The sequence below is a fragment of the Aotus nancymaae genome, unplaced genomic scaffold (assembly GCF_030222135.1).
Source record: "Aotus nancymaae isolate 86718 unplaced genomic scaffold, 86718_ANA_hifiasm-v0.15.2.pri h1tg000108l, whole genome shotgun sequence".
NCBI lineage: Eukaryota > Metazoa > Chordata > Mammalia > Primates > Aotidae > Aotus > Aotus nancymaae.
The window spans coordinates 6,920,334-6,937,760 of record NW_026988523.1 but is presented as its reverse complement, the minus strand read 5'-3'; the positions used below and the strand labels follow the sequence as shown (position 1 = coordinate 6,937,760).

General features: G+C 37.8%; 1 protein-coding gene across 6 annotated transcripts in view; it reads right to left on the bottom strand.

The window, feature by feature from the left end:
• Positions 1-17,427, bottom strand: part of RABGAP1L (RAB GTPase activating protein 1 like) — a 726,923-nt gene that overhangs the window by 580,783 nt on the left and 128,713 nt on the right. For all 6 annotated transcript variants that reach the window (XM_064370670.1, XM_064370668.1, XM_064370669.1 and 3 more), the window contains one exon: positions 12,912-13,053. In XM_064370670.1, coding sequence (XP_064226740.1) covers positions 12,912-13,053 — 142 coding nt within the window. The remainder of the gene's footprint in view (positions 1-12,911; positions 13,054-17,427) is intronic.

The following is a 17,427-nucleotide window of genomic DNA, read 5'->3' as shown; positions in this document are numbered from 1 at the left end:
ACTGCCATCTCAGGGGCAGTATGATAGAATAACAGGTAGAATTCTAAGGTTCTTGACTCTAGTCCCTGACTCCTGGATGGCACCTCTGGCCCCCCAACCCCAGGGTCTGAGGGACCTCACCACCCTGAAAGGAAGGACACAGGCATGGCTGGCTTTGCCACCTGCTGAGTGTAGAGCTCCAGGGCCTTGAGTGAACAAAGGCAGTAGTCAGGGAATGGTGACAGCAGGCCTTGGGCAAGACCCAATGCTGTGCTGGCTCCAGGTCTCTCTCAGTGTAGTAATAGTTGTGGCAGCCACAGGGGTGCTTATGTCATTCAATCCCCAGATTTAGGTGGCTCAGGACAGAGAGAGGGAGAGATTGTATGGAGAAAGTAAGAGAAAAGAACAAGAGTCTCTGCATGGTAATCCAGAGAATTCTCCCAGATCTTATCCAAGACCATCAAGGTAGTACCTCTATGAGTCTGCAAGAACCATAGCATTACTGGGCTTGAAGTGTCCCTAAAGTAGATACAGCTTAGACCATAACACCCAAGTCCTTTCAAATATCTAGAAAGTATCCCCAAGAAGGACAGGTAATAAACCCAGGCAGTGAAAACTACAATAAATACCTAACTGTTTGATGCTCAGACACTGAAAAATATCTGCTAGCATCAACACCATCCAGGAAAAGATGACCTCACCAAATGAAGTAAATAAGACACCAGGGACCATTCCTGAAGAAACAGAGACACGTGACACTTCAGAAAGAGAATTCAAAATACCTGTGTTGAGAAAAATCAAAGAAATTCAAGATAACACAAAGAAGGAATTCAGAATTCTACCACAGAAATATAAAAGAGATTGAAATATTTTTTTAAAATCAAGCAGAAATTCTGGAGCTGAAAAATGCAATTGGAACTAAGAAACAGATCAGAGTCCTTTAATAGCAGAATTGATCAAGCAGAAGAAAGAATTAGTGAGCTTGAAGGTAGGTTATATGAAAATACAGTCAGAGGAGACAAAAGAGAAAATAATAAGAAACAATGAAGCACGCCTACAGGATCTAAAGAATAGCCTCAAAGGTGCAAATCTAAGAGTTATTGGCCTCAGAGAGGAGGTAGAGAAAGAGACAGGGTAGAAAGTTTATTGAAATGGATTCCCAAACCTAGAGAAAGAGAGCAATATTCAAGTACAAGAAGGTTATAGAACACCAAGAACATTTAACCCAAAGAAGACTACATCAAGGCATTTAATAATCAAACTCCCAAAGGATAAGGATAAAGAAAAGATCCTATAGCCTAGGCAACATGGTGAAACCACATCTCCAAAAAAGAAAAGCAAGAAATGAGATCATAGCAACAGAGAAAACCATCTTCACTAAAGAAAGACAGGAAAGAGAGAAAGAAGACCAGAAAAAAAATTACAAAATGGCAGAAATACGTCTTTCCTTAGCAATAATAACAATGAATGTAAATGGACTAACCTCTCCAATCAAAAGACATAGACTGGCTGAATGAATGAAGAAGCAAAATCCATTGATCTATTGCCTACAAGAAACAAACTTCACCTACAATAACACGCATAGACCGAAAATAAAGAGATGGGAAAAGACATTCCATGCCAGCCGAAACAACAGAAAAGCAGGACTAGCTATACTTATACTGGAAAAATAGATTTCAAGACAGAAAACTATGAGAGACAAAGAAAGTCACCATATAATGATAAAGGGATCAATTCAGCAAGAAGATATAACAATTTTAAACATATCTGCACCCAACACTGAAAAACCCAAATATATACAGCAAATATTATTAGAGCTAAAGAGAAAGATAAACCCCAACACAATAACACCTGAGGACTTCAACCCCCCATTATGAGCACTGGACAAATCTCTAGACAAAAAAAATCAAAAAAGAAACATCAGATTTAATCTGCACTACAGACCTAATAGATTTAATAGATATTTACAACAGAACATTTCATCCAGTGGCTGCAGAATACATATTCTTTTCCTCAGAACACAGATTATTCTCAAGGACAGACCATATTTTAGGTCACAAAACAAGTTTTACAACATTAAAAAAAAAACCTGAAAAAGTATCAAGCATCTTCTCTGACCACAGTGAAATAAAAGTAAGAATTATTAAAAAGAGGAATTTTGGAAACTATACAAATGCACAGAAATTAAACAGTATGCTCCTGAATCACCAGTGGGTCAAAGAAGAAATTGAAAAGGAAATTGAAAAATTTCTTGAAACAAATGATTAAGGAAACACAACATACCAAAACCCAGCAAAAGCAGTACAAAGAGAAAAGTTTATAGCTATATATGTCTATATCAAAAAAGAGGAAACACTTCAAATAAACATTCTAATGATGCATCTTAAAAAATCAGAAAAGCAGGAGCAAATCAAACCCGAAATTAGTAGGAGAAGAGAGTTAATAAAAATCAGAGAAGAAATAAATTGAAACATAAAAAAATGAACAATCAATGAAACAAACCACTGGTTTCTTGAAAAGTTAATCAAAACTGACAAACCTTTAGCCAGACTAAGAAAAAAAGCAAAAAGATACAGATAAATAAGATCAGAAATGAAAAAGGAGACATTATCACAGAGATGGCAGAAATTAAAAGGATCATTAAGGGCTACTATGAGCAACTATATGCCAATGAATTGGAAAATCTACAAGAACAGAACGAATTCTTAGACACATACAACCTACCAAAATTGAACCATGAAAAAAATCCAAGACCTGAACAGGCTAATAACAAGTACTGAAATTGAAGCAGTAATAAGTCTCTCACTAAAGAAAAGCCCAGGAACCGATGACTTCACTGCTGAATTCTACCAAACATTTTAAAGAACTAATACTAATACAAATCAAACTACTGGAAAAAAAAAAAAAAAAAAAAAAACAGAGGAAGAGGGAACTCTTACAAATGTCCAAACTTGTTCTACGAGGCCAGTATTTACCCTGATACCAAAACCAGACAAAGACACATCAAAAAAAAAAAAAAAAAAGAAAGAAAGAAAACTATAGGCCAATATCTCTGATAAATATGCATGCAAAAAATCATCAATAAAATACTAGCAAACTGAATTCAACAATATATTAGAAAGATCATTCATCATGACCAATTGAGATTTGTCCCCGGGATACAAGGATGGTTCAAATCAATCAATGTATACATCATATCAACAGAATGAAGGAAAAAAAAAAACTGTATGATTATTTCAACTGATACTGAAAAAGCATATGACACTTTCCATATTTTTTGAAATTTTTCTTCATTCAGTATGATACTAGCTATTGGTCTCTTGACGTATCTGCATATGCATAAAGCACATATGTGCATACATATAAAGCACATACCTCAAAAGACCAACAGCTAGTATCATACTGAATGAAGAAAAACTGAAAGCCTTCTTCTAATATCTGGAACACAGTCAGGATGCCCACTATCACCACTGTTATTCAACATAGTACCAGAAGTCCTAGTTAGAGCAATCAGCACTGTTACCACTGTTACTCAACATAGTACTGCAAGTCCTAGCTAGAGCAATCAGACAAGAGAAAGATATAAAAGGCATCCAAATGAGAAAGAAAGAAGTCAAATTATCCTTGTTTGCAGATGATATAATCTTATATTTGGAAAAACCTAAAGGCTCCACCACAAAACTATTAAAATTTCTGAACAAATTCAGTAAAGTTGCAGGATACAAAATCACAATACAAAACTCAGTAGCATTTCCATATGCCAATGACAATTTCTCATTGTCAACAATGTGAAAAAGAATTTTTAAAAATAATCCCACTTACAATAGCCACATATGAAACTAAACACCTAGGAATGAGCTTAACCAAAAAAGTGAAAGATCTCTATAATGAAAACTATAACACTGATGAAAGAAATTGAAGTGGACACCAAAAATACGGAAAAATATCCCACGGATCAGAAGAATCAATACTGTTAAAATCTCCACATTACCCAAAGCAATCTATACATCCAATGCGATCCTTATCAAAATACAAATGACATGCTTCAAAAAAATAGAAAAAACAATGCTAAAATTTATATGAAACCAAAAAAGGCCTAGAATAACCAAAGCTATCCTAAGCAAAAAGAAAAAAAAAATCAATGGAAGAATCACATTACCTGACTTCAAACTATACTACAGAGCTATAGTAACCAAAACAGCATGGGACTGGCATAAAAACAGACACATAGACCAATGGAACTGAAGAGAGAACCAAAAAATAAATCCATGTGTCTACAGTGAACTCTTTTTTGACAAAGGTGCCAAGAACATACATTGGAGAAAGGATAGTAAAAGGTGCTGGGGAAAACTGAATATTCATATGCAGAAGGGAAAAACTAGTCACCTCTCACCATATAAAAAAATCAAATCAAAACGAATTAAAGACTCAAGTTTAAGACCTCAAACTGCACAACTACTACAAGAAAACACTGGGAAAAATCTCCAGGAAACTGGTCTGGACAAAAATTTATTGAGTAATACCCCACAAACACAGGCAACAAAGCAAACATGGACAAATGAGATCATATCAAGTTAAAAAGCTTCTGCACAACAAAGGATACAATTAGCTAAGTAAAGAGACAACTCACAGAATCAGAGAAAATATTTATAGACTACCCATCTGACAAGGGATTAATAGCCAGAATATATAAGGAGCTCAAACAACTCTATAGGAAAAAATCCAATAATATGATTAAAACTTGGGCAAAAGATTTGAATAGACATTTCTCAAAAACAAAAAAAAAAGGACATACAAATGGCAAACAGGCATATGAAAAGGTGCTCAATATCGTTGATCATCAGGGAAACGCAAATCAAAACTACAATGAGATACCATCTCATTTACATCATTATTTACATTTGGATGTAAATAGCTTACATCCAAAAGCAAAGCAATAACAAATGCTAGTGATGTAGAGATAAAAGAATCCTTGTACACTGTTGGTAGAAATGTAAATTAGTACAACCACTATGAAGAACAGTTTGGAGGCTCCTCAAAAAACTGAAAATTAAGCTACAATATGATCCGGCAATCCCACTGCTGGGTACATACCCACAAGAAAGGAAATCAGTATGGCAAAGAGATATGTGTACTCCTGTGTTTGTTGCAGCTCTGTTTACAATAGCTAAGATTTGGAAATAATTTAAATGTTCACCAACAGATGAATGGATAAAAAAATGTGATACGTATATGCAATGGAGGACTATTCAACCATAAAAAGGAATAAGATCCAGCGATTTGTTGGCCAAGTGCAATGGCTCACACCTATAATCCCAGCACTTTGGGAGGCCGAGGCAGGCAGATCACCTGAGGTCAGGAGTTCAAGACTAGCCTGGCCAACACAGTGAAACCCGTCTCTACTAAAAATACAAAAAATTAGCCAGGTGTGGTGGTAGGCACCTGTAATCCCAGCTACTCAGAAGGCTGAGGCAGGAGAATCTCTTGAACCCAGGAGGCGGAGGCCGCAGTGAGCCGAGATCACGCCCTGCATTCCATTCTGGGCAACAAGAGTGAAACTCTGTATCAAAAAAATGAAAATGAAAATTAAAGAAAGATACAGTCATTTGCAACAACATCGATGAAACTGGAGATCATTATGTTAAGTGAAATAAGCCAGGCACAGAAAGACAAACATTGTATGTTCTCACTCATTTGTGGAATCTAAAAATCAAAACAATTGAAATCATGGACACAGAGTAGAATGACGGTGATATGGTTAGGTTTTGCATCCCTTACTCAAATCTGATCTTGAATTGTAAAATCCCCCGTTGTTGAGAGACAGACCTGGTGGGAGGTGACTGGATCATGGGGGCAGTTTCCCCCAAGCTGTTCTCATGATAGAGTCAGTTCTGACAAGATCTGATGGTTTTATAAGGCACTCTTCCCCCTTCTCTCTCTCACTCATTCTCTCTCCTGCCGCCTTGTGAAGAAGGTACCTCCTTCCCCTTCTGCCATCACTGTAAGTTTCTGAGGCCTCCCTAGCCATGTGAAACTGTGAGTCAATTAAACCTCCTTTGTTTATAAATTACCCAATCTTGGGTAGTACCTTTACAGCAGTGTGAGAACAGACTCATACAGATGATTACCAGAGGCTGGGAATAGTAGTGATGGGTTGGAAAGGAGGGTGGAGATGGTTAATAGGTACAAAAAAATTGAAAGAATGAGTAAGACCTAGTATTTTTTATTTTTTATTTTTTTCTTTTTTTGAGACGGAATTTCGCTCTTGTCACCCAGGCTGGAGTGCAATGGCGCAATCTCGGCTCACCGCAACCTCCGCCTCCTGGGTTCAGGCAATTCTCCTGCCTCAGCCTCCTGAGTAGCTGGGATTACAGGCACATGCCACCGTGCCTAGCTAATTTTTTGTATTTTTAGTAGAGACGGGGTTTCACCATGTTGACCAGGATGGTCTCAATCTCTTGACCTTGTGATCCACCCGCCTCAGCCTCCCAAAGTGCTGGGATTACAGGCGTGAGCCACTGCGCCCGCCCAAGACCTAGTATTTGATAGCACAACAAGATGACTATAGTCAATAATAACTTGTGTACAATTTAAAATAACTTAAAAAGTATAATTGGATTGTAACTCAAAGGATAAATGCTTGAGAGAATAAATACTCCATTTTCCATTTTCCATGATGTGCTTATTTCACATTGCATGCCTTTACCAAATCACCTCTTGTACCCCATAAATATATATATCTACTACGTGTCCACAAAAATTAAAAATTAAAAAAACATTGTAAGGAGACAAAGAAGGTGATTATATAATAATAAACAGGTCAATGCAGCAAGAGACTATAATAATTGTCAATATATGCACTCATCATCAGAGTACCTATGTATAAAGCAGATATTAATAGATCTGAAGAGAGATTCTGCAATACAAAAATAGTAAGAGATTTCAATAACCCACTTGCAGCAATGGACAGATCATCCAGACAGAGTATCAATAAAGGAACATCAGACCTACACCCTAGACTAAATAACATATGAGACCTTCCATCTAACAACTGTACAATATACATTCTCCTCAACTGTATATGAAACATTCTCTAGAACAGATCATGTTAGGCCACAAAAGAAGTCTTAACAAATATAAGAAGACTGAAATCATATCAAGTATCTTTTTCAACCACAATAGTATAAAACTAAAAATCATACAGGAAAAACTTTGGAAAATTCAAAAATATATGGAAATTAAACAACATCCTCCTGAACACCAAGGAGACATTTCAACTGATACAACAGAAATATAAAGAATCATAAAATACTGTTATAGACTATTATATTCTAACAATTAAACAACCTAGAAGACATGGATAATTCCTTGACACATACAACCTACCAAGATTGATTTATGAAAAAATAGAAAATCTGAATAAACCATTAATAATAACACTGAATTAATAATAAACAGTCTCCCAACAAGAAAAGAAAGCCCAGGACCTGACGGCTCCATTGCTGAATTCTACCAAAGATTGAAAGATGAATTTAATACCAACTATTTTCAAACTCTTCCAAAAAATTCAAGAGAACAGAGTAATTCCAATCTCATTTTATGAGGCCAGCATTACACTAATACCAAATCCAGACACAGGCAAGGATACTACAAAAAAAAAAAAAAAAAAAACTACATGCCAGTATGTCTGATGAACCCAGATGCAAAGAAATCTCAAAAGACCACTAGAAAACCAAACTCAACAGCACATTAAAAAGATTATTCATCATGATCAAGTAGGATTCATCCCAGAGACGGAAGAGTGAGTCAACGTATGCAAATCTGTAAATGCAATGCATCACATAAACAGAATGAAGGACAAAAATCATATGATCATTTCAACTGATACAGAAAAAGCAAGTGACACAATTCAACATTATTTCATATGAAAAACTCTCAATACATTAAGTATAGAAAGGATATACCTCAATAAAATAAGGCCATATATGACAAACCCATAGCTAACATTATATTCGATGGGAAAAGATTAAAAGCTTTTCCTGTAAGATTCAGAACAAGACAAGAATGCCTACTCTTGCCACTTCTATTCAAAATAGTACTAAGTCCTGGCCATAGCAATTAGACAAGAGAAAGAAAAGGCATACAAATTGGAGAAGAAGAAATAAAATTGTCCTGGTTTGCAGATGACCTGATCTTATCTATAGGAAAACCTAAAGACTCCACCAAAAAACTGTTAGAATTAATACATAAATTCAGTAAAGTTACAAGATACAAAAATCAGTAGCATTCCTACAAAATAACAGCAAACTATCTGAAAAATAATTTTAAAAATCCCATTTACAATAGCTACGAAGATAATTAAATACTCAGAAATAAATTTAACCAACAGGGTAAAAGATCTCTCCACTGAAAACTATAAAAAATTGATGACAGAAATTGAAAAAGATACAAATAAATGGAGTGATAAACTGTATACATGGATTAGAAGAATATATTTAAAATGTCCATATTACCCAAGGCAATCTACAGATTACAATGCAATCCCGTTTGTATCCGAGTCACGGCACCAAAATAACCCAAAAAAACCCCCCCAAAAAAAACAATGCAATCCCTAACAAAATTCCAATGACATTCTGCACAGTAATAGAAAAAAAAATCCTAAAATTCATACAGAGCCACAAAGTATCCCAAATAGGTGAAGCAATCTTAAGTAAAAAGAACAAAGCTGGAAGTATTATACTATTTGACTTCAAAATCTACTGCAAAGCTAAAGTAACCAAAAGAGCACGAAATCAGCATAAAAACAGACATATAGACCAATGGGATAGAGATAACAGAAATAATTCCACATATTTAGAGCCAACTGACATTCAACAAAGGTCCCAAGAACATACAATGGGGAAAGAACAGTCTCTTCAAATAAATGATTTTGGAAAAACTGGATATCCACAACAGGCAGAAGAATGAAATTAGAGATTAGACTTTTACCTCACAGTATCATACATCAAAATAAACTAAAAATGGATTGAAGCCTTAAATTACTAGAAGAAAACAAAGGAGAACAAATTCATGACACTGGTCTGGGCAATGATTTTTTGGATATGACCCCAAAAGCATAAAAAACAAAAGCAAAATTAGATAAATGGGATTACATCAAACTAAAAAACATCTGCAAAACAAAGGAAACAATCAGCAGTATGAAAAGACAACCTACAGAATGGAAGAAAATATTTGCAAATCAGAGGTCTCATAACAGATATGCATATATGTATATGTTTGTATATATGTACAGATAAACATATATAGACATACATATATGTATATCTATACATACATACACATATACACATATATATGTGAAATTCACACAACTAAATAGCAAAAAAAAAAAAAAAAAAAACCACATCCAATTTCTAAAAGAACAGAGGACCTAAATAGACATTTCTCAAAAGAAGATATGCAAATGACTAACAGGTATACGTAAAGGTACTAAACATCACTAATCATAAGGGAAACAGAAATCAAAACCACAGTGAGACATCATCTCACACCTGTTAAAATGGCTATTATCAAAAAGCAAAAATAAGTGTTCCCAAGAATGTGGAGAAAAGAGAACCCTTGCACACTCTTAGTAGAAATACAAATTGGTACAGCCATTGTGGAAAACAGTATGGTGGTTCCACAAAAAATTAAAAATAGAACTACCATATAATCTAGCAATCCTACTAATGCATATATCTCCAAAGGAAATGAAATCAGTACGTCAAAGAGACAACTGGACTCCCATGTGTACTGCAGCATCATTCACAATAGCCAAGATATGGAATCAACCAGTGTCCACTGAAAGATGAACAGATAAACAAAATGTGATTTATCTAAACAACTATTATTCAGTCATAAAAATGAATGAAATACTGACAACTGCTACATCATGTATCAATGCAGATGAAAAAACATGCTCAAATAACATTATGCTAAGTGAAAGAAGCGAGACACAAAAAGTCACATTTTGTATGATTCCATTTATGAGTTATGTAAAATAGGTAAAGCCATAGAAATACAGATTAGTGGCCGCCAGGCGGTAGGGAAAGGGAAGAGCAGGGAGTGACTGTCTAATGGGTATAATGTTTTCTCTTGGATAATGAAAATGTTTAAAAACTAGATAGAGGGATGGTGGACCAAAATTGTGAATGTGCTAAAATGTCACTGAATTGTACACGTTTAAATGGTTAATTGCATGTTATGTGAATTTTACCTTAGTTTTAAAAATGAGGGTTTTTAAAATTTTTTTTGACCTCTGAACTTTATATTGGCCTCCTGCTCCCCAAAGGGTCCCCTGCTTCCATTGGCTTAATATCTCAGAACTTCGGTGTCATGGGTCTCAGACACCACTTTGCCATCCACTCTCCGGCGGGGGGTGGTCTTTTGGATGCTTTGCATGGAGTTGAAGCTGTCCAGGGCATTACCAAGACTGAAGGCCTCGCCATCTTCCAGCAGGCAGCGGTAGGTGGCAATCTCAGCCTCCAGCTTGACCTTGATGTTCAACAGGGCCTCTACTGAACCTGGCGCTGTCCCTCTGCCCGGGTCTATGCCAGCTGTGACTCCAGGTGCAGCAGGATCCCATCTGAGCTGCTCCATCTACAGGGTGTAGCAGGCCTCCACCTCCCTCAGGCTGTTCTCCAAGCTGATCTTCAGATTTCTCATGAAGTCCAGGTCCGTCTCCAAGAACTGGACTGTATGTCTCAAGGCTCCATGAATGTCATCTCAGCAGCTCCAACTTTGGCGGACTGCGTGTTGACCACTATGGAGCTCTCCTCAACCTGCTAAGACCAGTACTTGTCCAACTCCTCTCAGCTTTTCTGAGCCAGCTGGCATATTGGGCCCAGATGTCTGCCATGATCTTGGTAAGGTCCTGAGATTTGGGGACACCTACCTCCACAGTCCACCCAGAGCTGGCAATCTGGGCTTGTAGGCCTTTTACTTCCTCTTTGTGGTTCTTCTTCATGAAGAGCAGCTCCTCCTTGAGAGCCTAGACCTCTGTCTCCAGCTGCAGCCAAGTGACACTGGTGTCATCAATGACCTTGCGGAGCCCATGGATGTTGCTCTCTACAGGGTGGCGCATGGCCAGCTCTGTCTCATACTTGACTCTAAAGTTATCAGCAGCAAGACAGGCATTGTCAATCTGCAGGACAATGCAAGCATCGCCCACGGTATTTGCGAAGATCTGAGCCCTCAGGTCTTCGATGGTCTTGAAGTAATGGCTCCAGTCTCTGACCTGGGGTGCCTTCTTCTCCAGGTGCTCCCAGATTTTGCTCTCCAGCCTCCAGTTCCCGGTCTCCTCATTCTGTCCAGCAGGAGGCCAGGCGGTTGTTCAGGCTTTGCATGGTCTCATTCCTGCCAGACCCCTGCCCATCCCCGTGGCCAAGCCTCTGGACCCCATGCCACCCCAGAAGCTGATGGAGCAGGACACGGAGATGCAGGAACCAGAGCCCCACCCCTGTGCCTGCATAGACACTAGCCACGCTGCTGACTGGCCGAGCGCCACAGCTGGGTGCCTGGGTGGAGAAGGTGGAGCGAATGGTGAAGCTCATGCTGCCCGGGAAGGAGAGTGAGAGGACAGGACTCAGGCTTTGCCGACGACCAAAAAGTGAGTTTTTTTTATGTTTCAGTTAACTGGCTAACTAGACAGAATAATGTCACAGTTACAAGTACAAATCTTAAAGTCAGATAGTCTGGACTCAGATCTCAGCTTTCTTACTTTGAACTGAGTGAGCTTAGCAAGTGATTATGCTCTATGTCTCAGTTTCTCATCCTTAAAACCAAGTTAATAAGAGTATTCATAGGATTGTAAGACTTAAATCAGTTAACATATTTGAAATACTTGAAATGTTCTTAGCATATAGTAAGCACTAAATAAATATTAGCTAAAAATAACTATTATGTTTATGGCAATCAAAGAAAAAATAGTTTCATACAGAAGAAAGACTGGGTATTCTAAGGTGCTTTTTTCAAAGATAATAAAAATTAAGAAATTTACTATTAGTAAACCCTACCACAGAAGCACATAATACAACGATTTAAAGTAAACATCGGTCATTTAGCTCTAGTTCCAATAAAAAGAATATTGAGCACAGAGCCAAATGATACGTGCCTTTTGTGAGGTCAATTACCTCTCAGCAGCAACCATGTAGTAAATAGCCCACATACCCCCCTATTTCCAAAAAAGTAGTGGTAAGGGGTACAGCAACAACAAAAACAAGTCAGAACTGAATAATGTCAAATGAGAAATCAGACACAACATAACAAACATGAAAATTCTAAAATCACTTGAGATCATTTGAAACTTCTCATTAGACACTTCAAAACTAGTTGAGGCCGGACGCAGTGGCTCACGCCTGTAATCCCAGCACTTTGGGAGGCCAAGGCAGGCGGATTACTTGAGGTCAAGAGTTCGAGTCAAGCCTGGCCAACATGGCAAAACCCTGTCTCCACTAAAAATACAAAAAAATGAGCCAGGCAAGGTGGCACACACCTGCGTTCAACTACTGGGGAGGCTGAGGCAGGAGAATTGTTTGAACCTGGGAGACAGAGGTTGCAGTGAGCTGAGATCATACAACTGCACTCCAGCCTGGGAGACAGAAGGAGACTGTCTCAAAAAATAAAAAATAAATAATAAATAGTTGAAATAAAGTAAAAAACAAAAACAGCAAAGTTATGCTGTCAAATTTAAATAGTTACATAAGTGGCACTAGGAACGATGCAACTTAGGAACCAAATGAACCAAATGCTCTTCTGCATCAAGCAGACTCCAGTCTAAAGGTAACAGGTTAGGAATAACCATCACTTCTCCCCGCAACACACACACCTCCTCTGAAGATTATAAGTAAGGCAGTTATATAAACAAAAGAAATTGAGTAAGTCCAACTTCTTACCCTCTTCTGCTTCATCATCCTGGGGTGACATTGGACCCCCTCCACTAGTAGGAGTGGCTGGTTCCTCCTTGTCAGACTCTCGCTGTAGACTCACCACCTCATATATTGCATCTCCAGCATTGGTATGGCCTTTTCCCTCAGACTGAGAAAGATATAACAATATATTTAAGTACTAGAAGTTTGAAGGAAACAATGAAAGAGTATTTAAACAGTTCATTCAAAAGAGCTGCAATGAAGAATGGCACGTCACATGAGGTTCAGAAAACTTTTAAGATGCATTGTCCTTCACAGGATATACTAAATTTATGTTCCTACAGTATTATTTTTAACTAATACAGTGAAACCTACTAATTATTTTGGAAGAACTTAATTTCTCTTCATCAGAAAAATCTGAGCCACCACAGGTTCTAGGACAGACAGATAAGCAAGTGATGCTACACTCTTAGAACTGACTACCTTACACAAAACCAAAGTATACAGCTCAAAGAATTTTTACAAGTATATACGGTTGGGGAACCACACCCATACCAATATGCCTTCCTGTATTATACACATCCCTGATAGGTAGTCACAGATATATTTGTTAGATTTTTTGTTACAGATATATTACTTATATGTATGAAAAATATATATGTGGGTTACATATATAAATATATATATGGATTTAATTGCTAATCAAATTATAAATTATATATATATTAGCAAATCAAATCCAGTTATATATGTATACATAAAACAATTTCAAATAAATATATATTCAAATACATTTCAAATCAAATATATATAAACCAAATTACAAATTTTATACATACACACATATAAAATAATATGTCACAACCAATAGGGTTTAGTTGGAGAATGCAAAGCTGGTTGAACATTGGAAAAATCAGTCAGCAATATCCACTATATTAATAGACCAAAGAAGAAAGACCATATGTTCATATCAATTATTGTCATATCAAAATAAAGGGCATTTGAGAAAAATCAGCATTCATTCATGTTAAAAATGTTCAGTAAACTAGTAATAATACAAGGAAGCTTCCTCAACCTGATGTAGAGTATCTAAGAAAAACCTACAAGTAACACTATGTTTAAAGGTGAAAGGCTGAATGATTTCCCCAAGATGGAGAAAGAAGGAAGAATGTCCACTGTCACCACTCTAATTCAACATCCCATGGAAGTCTGTCCAGTGCATTACAGCAAGAAAAAGTATACAGATTGGAAATAAAACTGTTCTTATTTACAAACAATATAACTGTCTTTCTCAGAAGTTGACAAATGTTTTATATAAACAACTCAACTCTGCTGTTGTAGTACAAAATTGTACAAGAGTGGTAAAATATTTCATCTGCACTTAGTTTCCTATACAAGCAGAATCTGAACTACTTTGATCTCATGCAGAATCTAAATACTGCACCTAGAAACTGAGTTTCAAATACAGTGTATTTTTAATAAAAAAACACTATTTGTTCCCAATATTGACATATTTTAGATAACTAAACGATCAATCTGTATTTGTAAAGAAAATTGCCTGGTTCATATTAGCATTCATTACAGCTTAGCAACATGTAAATACATGATAGGAGCTCAATAAATGTACGTTGACTAAATCACGTTACAAAGATTAATCACAGTTATGCAAATAAACTCTAAAACCTTTTCAATATGGCATGCCATGATCAAATATTAAATACAAAGTACAATATGCTGATATCTCTATAAATTCTCTAAAGTGACAAGTCTCAACACCAGTTATAAATGAGGAAACCAGATCTGAGGCTTTTTATATTTTAAACACTAATGCCTAATCGTTGGGGCAGGATTTAGGAATCTGGATTTTTTTGTTTGTTTGTTTGAGACGGAGTTTTTTTGCTCTTGTTACCCAGGCTGGAGTGCAATGGCACGATCTCGGCTCACCGCAACCTCCGCCTCCTGGGTTCAGGCAATTCTCCTGCCTCAGCCTCCTGAGTAGCTGGGATTACAGGCACGCGCCACCATGCCCAGCTAATTTTTTGTATTTTTAGTAGAGACGGGGTTTCACCGTGTTGACCAGGATGGTTTTGATCTCTTGACCTCATGATCCACCCGCCTCAGCCTCCCAAAGTGCTGGGATTACAGGCTTGACCCACCGCGCCCAGCCAGATTTTTTTTTTTTAAGGGTCACAAGTTATTCTGATACAAAGCTCAATTGAGTACTGTTGGCTAGAAGACCTGTTATTTTCAACAAGAATGTCTACGTAAAACACATAACAGAATCAAATATTCTCACTAAGCGGCAGATACATAAAATCACTTGAAAAAAATACACTTCCAAACAGCTTCTATTTACCCCTGCAGAGGTGACAGTAAAGAACACCCATGCTAATCAGAAGTGCTAAATTAAAAAAAAAAAAATTGCCCTCCACAGATTATTTCCCCACTTTATAAGTACTCCACAACCTTGTTAATTTTCATCTTTCTGCAATTAGAACAGTTATTCTTATTATTCAGTTACTTTTGGTTATTTATTGACTGATCATACTTTGATTTAAATAGGTTTAAACCAACATGCATTTTCAAATGAGAATTTTCCTTTTATGCTTTTTAACTCTAATAGCTGATTAAAAGTTTTGTCTCCAACTTAAAGGAATGTCAAGGCACCCAAAAGCAAAGAAGAAATCTGGAGGAGAGGGCAAGAAAACATTTGATATTTTAATACCAAACCTACATTTAGCACAGATCAAAAAAGTAGCTCTCTTCCCTGTACTGAAAGTCAAGTCACAGAAACTTCTGAGAACAGCTAACCTCCTGTCCTGGCCTGAAGCCTATCCTTTCCTTATAGGCAAGCCTCTTTCCTCCAAACTGTCTCTTGTCTGAAAATCAAAAACAGGGAGTTGGCATTTGGAGAACAGATTTATCAACAGAAAAGTTTCTCCTCCCTCTTAACTCTTCAGGTGAAGTACCACTTCGTGTCTTTTTACCATTATGGCTCCTCTCAATTCATTCTAACTTTCCCTCCTCTCTTGTTTCTTGAGACCTCTCTCTTTTCTGAATCCAAATTCTATTCCAAGCCAGATACAAAAAGCAAGTAAAGTACTTAGAAAAATGCTCAACACACAAGAAGTGCTACAGAAGTGTTATTTCTTGTTATCCTTTTGTGCAGTTGATGTAACACTATAAGGCATGAGTGAGTCTAACCTATAGTACAATATGCAAGTAATGTTCAGGAATAATGAAGCAGAAAACGTGGCTTCTGTGTCCGAGTCTAGCGCTACTCTGGAAATTCTCCAAAAATAATTACTATGGTAATAATAATAAGTATAGCAAGAATTCAATCCTAACAACAATCCAAGCTTGTCGATTATCTTAGAACTTTTATGTTAGCTATTCCTTTGAAAGGAATCTTCCCTGGTTCTTCATATTGACAGTGGCAAAAGGCAGACAAATCCTAGGCAGACGGGGCAGGTCCCCAGTGAAACCCCACCTTCAAGTCAAAAGACGGTTTAAAGCCTGAAAGCCAAGTTACAAGTCAAATCCACAAACTGGCCTGAGAATCTGTCTTCCCATTTGGCACACTTTCCACTGACTGATCCCCAGCCTTCACCTATTTCACATATAGCTATGCTTCCCTAATTGACTTTTTACACTGTCATGCCCAACTTTGAGTGTGGTGCCTTTGTTTTAACCTTTTTGCATACTCACAAACCACTCACCATTCTGAGCCCATAAAAGCCCGGACCTAGCCACAATGGGAGAGAGACTACCTGACATCGAGTGGGGGCCACCCTGTGTCCCCTCTCTGCTGAGATCTGTTTTGATGCTCAATTAAATTCTTCTCCACCTTCCTCACTCTTCAATTCTCAGTGTGATCCTATTCTTCTTGGACATGGGACAAGAATTCGGGACCCACCAAAAGTGGGTACTCAGAAGGCTGTAACACTGTGGCCCTCTGCCCTCTGCTGGCAGAGGGCAACCGACTCACACAACAGAAAGCAACAGTAGGGCTGAGCCAGGCCTGCAGCCACAGGCCAAAGTGGGGCAAGGGGCTGATTAGCATGCTGTAACACCCCCTCAGGGGCTTCAGAGTCACAGGCATCACTACCTAGGTACCACAAAATTCCCCTTGTCTGAACGTCAGAGACCACCACCGGAGTGGCTTGAGACATGCCTAGTCCAGCCACAAGCACCATACAAAGCCTGCTTCTGTGTCAGCACTTGGAACAATTGGCCAGACCCCACACATGCTCGCTCACACCCCCACTACAACCAGGGGCCGAACACAGAGTCACAGTGGCCATGGGATCCATGACCGACTGCAGGCCAGGCACAAACTGGCAGGCCAAGTGAATGGAGCATCTCCTGTGGTGAACCCAGGCCCAACAAGGCCTGGGCAGGGGCACTGCTAGCCAGAGGTCTCCAACTGGCAAAGTGACCAAGAAAAATCCTGCATCACTATGGTGAGCTCCTTCTTGTCATTCAGTTCTCAGACATTTATTTATTTATTTATTTGAGACAAAATCTCACTCTGTCGCCTAGC